The 4585-nt window shown below is 40.5% G+C and overlaps 1 protein-coding gene across 1 annotated transcript; it reads left to right on the top strand.

The window, feature by feature from the left end:
• The first annotated feature begins 289 nt into the window (after positions 1-289).
• LOC140541790 (C-X-C motif chemokine 11-6-like) lies at positions 290-1257 on the top strand. Its single transcript, XM_072664574.1, has 4 exons — positions 290-386; positions 505-631; positions 845-934; positions 1068-1257. The coding sequence occupies exons 1-4, from the start codon at positions 332-334 to the stop codon at positions 1078-1080; spliced, it is 285 nt and encodes a 94-aa protein (XP_072520675.1). The 5' UTR covers positions 290-331; the 3' UTR covers positions 1081-1257.
• The last annotated feature ends 3328 nt before the right edge of the window (positions 1258-4585 follow it).

The following is a 4585-nucleotide window of genomic DNA, read 5'->3' as shown; positions in this document are numbered from 1 at the left end:
AACAAGCCAGCCAGCTGACACCTGACCTAAACCTCATATCTGCAATCTGCACCCTTTTAGAATTTGAAATTAAATTCAGGCCTGATGCTAACTTGCACAAGACCTCAGTAACAATTAGAGAACGTGTTTCCAAGAAATGAAAAAGACAGATGAAAAGCAACCACTTTGAAACAAAAAGTAAAATGGGCTTTGAGTCAAAATAACCCCAAAAACCCACAATACGGGGAAGCCCCAATTTAGAGCATATATTAAGACACTGGATCTTCTTTACTTGCGTGGACAACTTCAAGTCATCTCTGCACCTGAATAAAACTTCAAGACCGGCAACATAATGAAGATTGCTGCAGTTTTGGCTCTCGTCTGTCTGCTTGTGGTGGACGTCAGAGGTAAGGAAGCCTTTCTTGTGACATGTAAACACTTAGCTTATACCAGTGAACGCAGACATGCTTGCATCGATTCCCATTGTTTTAGACAATGTATCATGAAAGACACTTTGTGTTGCAGGGCAGGCAAGAGACCCCAGACTAAGGTGTCTATGTGCTGATGTTGGTCTTAAAATGGTCCGTCTGAATCGAGTTGAAAAGGTTGAGATTTTTCCTTCAAGCCCTTCTTGTGGAAAGCAAGAGATTGTGTAAGTACCATAAAACTCTTAAAAGATAAAGATATAAGAATGAAGAACGAGGTTCTTTTGAGTGATACCATAGAATAACCATGTTTGCTTCCACAAAGAATCGTTTAGTTAGGTGGTTTTGGTTGCAGTCATCTGTTGTAAGGTCCCCAGCAGCTGTTCTCCTGTTGTAATGCAATGCCTTGTGTAAAATGAATTTGTCACGTTTGTGTGCAGTGCCACTCTGAAGTATGGCGCAGGGAAGAAATGCTTGAACCCAGAGTCCAACTTTGTCCAGGAGCTCATCAAGAGGATGATGGAAAAGAGGTCGGTTTAATGCTGTCTGGCATAACTTGCACTTTCCTTGTAATAATAAACTTGGTTGTATGTTGGTGTACTGGATGGCGCCCTCTTTCCCAGCTGAACCTGTGTTTACAAAAGTGCTGTTGATGTGTTCTAGGCTTCAACAGTAGAAGAACCTCCAGAGTATTTTTCCTGCTCCAGTTTCACAGAAGAGACACCCTGAGGTCAACAGACTGCTGTGATGTACGAAGATTTCTTTGTGAACTCTTTACCTTTGTCTGTTGTGTTTGACTTTACTTGATAAAGTTGTTGAGACTGAACTTCAATAAACATGCTTTTATAAAGGACACTTGTCTTAGTCTGATTAGTTATATTCTGCATATATCAATATACTTTGATGTTAATTTTGATGTTGGTCTTTACTATACTAAAATGACCATACTGAAAGCAATACATATGCAAAGCTTATAAGTCACTTTTTATTATTGTTAAGGCTCAGTGTTGGACACACACCATACAAAATATTTACAATACAGAATATTTATATACAAGCAATCATAGGTGAATATATTAAAAGTATTAATAATGCATTTAGTTTCCTCTGGTGTGTTTGTGTGGGATTCCTCCCACCTCTCGAAAACACACATGGTAGGTAAATTGGCTATGCTAAATTTAGCATAGGTGTGAATGAATGGGTGTGTGTGGTACCTTGTGATGGACAGGCACCCCATCCATGGGGAATTCCTGCCTTGCACCTGATGATTCCGGGTACAACCCTGACCAGGAAGAGTAAGTGGACTGGAAAATGGGTGGATGTTTTGTGACATTATATGTACGACAATTAGCCATAACAATAAAACCACTGACAGGTGAAGTGAACATGAATTGTCTGGTTATTAGAGCACATGTCAAGAGGAGTGTTATAGTACATACTAGGCTGCAACCTAGCAGTCCTTACTTGATGTGTTGGAAGCAGGATAAATAGGCAAGCGTACGAATCTGAGTGATGGTTAGACGACTGGGTCAGAACATCTCCAAAACATCAGGTCTTGTGGGGTGTTCCCAGCATGCAGTGGTTAGTACCAACCAATAGTGGTACAATGAAGAACAATCAGTGAATTGGCAACAGGGCTTCACCTCTCACAAGACTTAAAGGATCTGCCCCTAATGTCTTGGGGCCAGACACCACAGGGCACACTCAGAGGTCTTTTGAGGTCCATGCCTTGATGAGTCAGCTCTCCTTTGGCATGACCAAGGCCTACACAATATTATAAGTGTATAAATGAGTGTTCTTTCAGTTTAAGCTGACACACACACACACACACAGACAACTGGTCTAGTCCCCATTGAGAACTATTGCCAGTGGATAGGACTCTCTGGAGTAGATACACCTGAACCAATTGGCGCCATGTCCAATGTCAGGCTTGGGCTGGAGGGGTATAGAGCCCCCAGTATCGAGCTGTGGAACAATGTCTAATGTCTTGGGGCCAGACACCACAGGGCACACTCAGAGGCCTTTGAAGTCCATGCCTTGATGAGTCAGCTCTCCTTTGGCACGACCAAGGCCTACACAATATTATGAGTGTATAAATGAGTGTTCTTTCAGTTTAAGCTTTGGCAGGTGCACTGTATGCATTTCTAAAAAAAACCCATCTATTTAGTTCAGTTCCTCTCACTCATCATCCACCGTCTTATTGGCTACAAAAGGTTTTTTTAGCTTTTGGAATCAGTGGCCAGTATATGCCAGCAACCATTTGATCATTATATATGTTGAAATGATGCTCATATATGTGATTTCCCAAACGATCCAACAGTGATTCCTTATTGGGGGGACATTCCCAATGTTGCGGATGTTTACCACTAATAAACATCCATGTCGCATTCTGAATTTTCATTTATGTGTAAGTAGGCATGAATGATACTTATTTCATGCAACTAAAGGGGAATGGAATATTATATTCTTGCAGGTTGACATTGTGCATTTTACTTTATGTAAAAACCTACAGTTTAGATTTTAGTGTGAGGGTATTTATTTGTGTTTCAGCCACAGGTGCAAGGTTTTGGGGATTTCAAACAATACCGTTTAATATATAAGCAATGGCTCTAATGGAAATAAAGCATTGCACAGCAAATATTGGAACATGACTCAGCGGTCTAAAACCAAATGTTATCATCAATATTAGCATGTGCTGCTTTACGCTCTGCCTGCTTTACTCTTATACAGAGGGTTTCTGAGAAACAGCAAATCAGAAAGAGGAAGTCGGTGGGTTCATGCCAGAATGTCTCTGTGCTTGTGACCGAGTCGACCTCTGGAATTTACAAAGCAAATTTATAGAAAATGCTCTGCATAGATGAAAAACATACACTATATGTCCAAATGTTTATGGACACTCCTTTAAAAGAATGCACAGTTACTCCAACAAAAGTAGGATACTCTTTTTTAAGGCCCTTGATTTCAGAAGAAATCACAAAATTTTTTTGTGAATTATAAATTTAGATCATCTGGTTTTGATTCTTCTTGACTGTTAATGGTGAACCAGTTGTGTATAGGTTTTCTTTACAAGCTATAGTGGACAGCACTTGTAATACTACTTTCCTGTAACCCTGAACAGCATTGGAGGACATTCTGAAGGACTACTGTAAACAGATTCAAGTTTACCACAGAAAGAGATACTTATCACACTCCAGTACTTGACATTATGAGCTGGCCACAGTTGCGTGTAATGGTAGCACAATGACAAAAAGACTGCTTTGTCAGTCTGTGTACCAAATGAAATCATTTCCTCTTGAGATAAAAAGGGCATGTAGCCCCCAGCCACAAAAAAATGAAAAAAGCTCTGATAGGACAACATGAGGCATGACACGACCTTACACACTGAAAAACTTATTGTTTTGAGAAGGAACTGCGGAAGAAATTGCTTTGATTTCAACACAAGTAACCAGTTGTGTGCTGGCCTTGACCATCACTTTGAAAGCACTCTGATTTCTAAATGTTTTACCACTAAATTTATTTTCACTGTTGAAGCTGAGTAGCATGATGTCAGCCAATGGTCCATCAGCCGTATGAAAACACCTGGATGACATCACCAACCATCTCCTGGACAATGATGGAGTGTCATCTGACTGATGAGCTAAACTTCAGATTTTAAAAGCCCAGCAGGTAAGGCTGGGAAAACTCTTTTTAGGCACCTAAACAATCAGCACTGGTACCTCACAAGGATGTTTGCTTTCCCTACTGCTCTTCTCACTGTATATTAGATGTCTGTACCTCCATGGATCCATCTGAGATAATGATGAGTCGGCTTACAAATGGGTGGTTGAACTCAACACACTCAAAACCTTGGAGATGATAGTAATAGATGTGGAGTACTTCAAGTTCCTCCAAACTACAATCACCAGGGCCCTGAAGTGGGATATGAACATCAGCCCCACTAAAAAAAAGTCAAACTACCGAGCATCAATAGATGTCTAGAGAAGACCATCTGTGTTCACCTTACAACCCTGCTTGACCTTCATACTTCCAAAGGGCAGCCCTTTTAACCAAATAAGGGTTAGAAAAAACAGCTGGAGTGCTGAGTTATTGATTACAGGGTTATGGGTTTGCTAAGGTACTGATGTTGCCCGTAATCAAGGCCCTTAAGAAAAACATTTACAGGGAAATGTATTGTAAAATAT

The sequence above is a fragment of the Salminus brasiliensis genome, chromosome 20, assembly GCF_030463535.1.
Source record: "Salminus brasiliensis chromosome 20, fSalBra1.hap2, whole genome shotgun sequence".
Lineage (NCBI taxonomy): Eukaryota > Metazoa > Chordata > Actinopteri > Characiformes > Bryconidae > Salminus > Salminus brasiliensis.
The sequence above is the reverse complement of the archived record's forward strand: the minus strand, read 5'-3'. Positions and strand labels throughout refer to the sequence as shown.

Bases quoted from the DNA above. Each gene is read 5' to 3' on its own strand.
- LOC140541790 (XM_072664574.1), top strand. From the start codon at position 332: ATGAAGATTGCTGCAGTTTTGGCTCTCGTCTGTCTGCTTGTGGTGGAC. The intron at 387-504 runs GTAAGGAAGCCT...TTTGTGTTGCAG, and splicing joins GCTTGTGGTGGACGTCAGAG to GGCAGGCAAGAGACCCCAGA. The intron at 632-844 runs GTAAGTACCATA...GTTTGTGTGCAG, and splicing joins TGTGGAAAGCAAGAGATTGT to TGCCACTCTGAAGTATGGCG.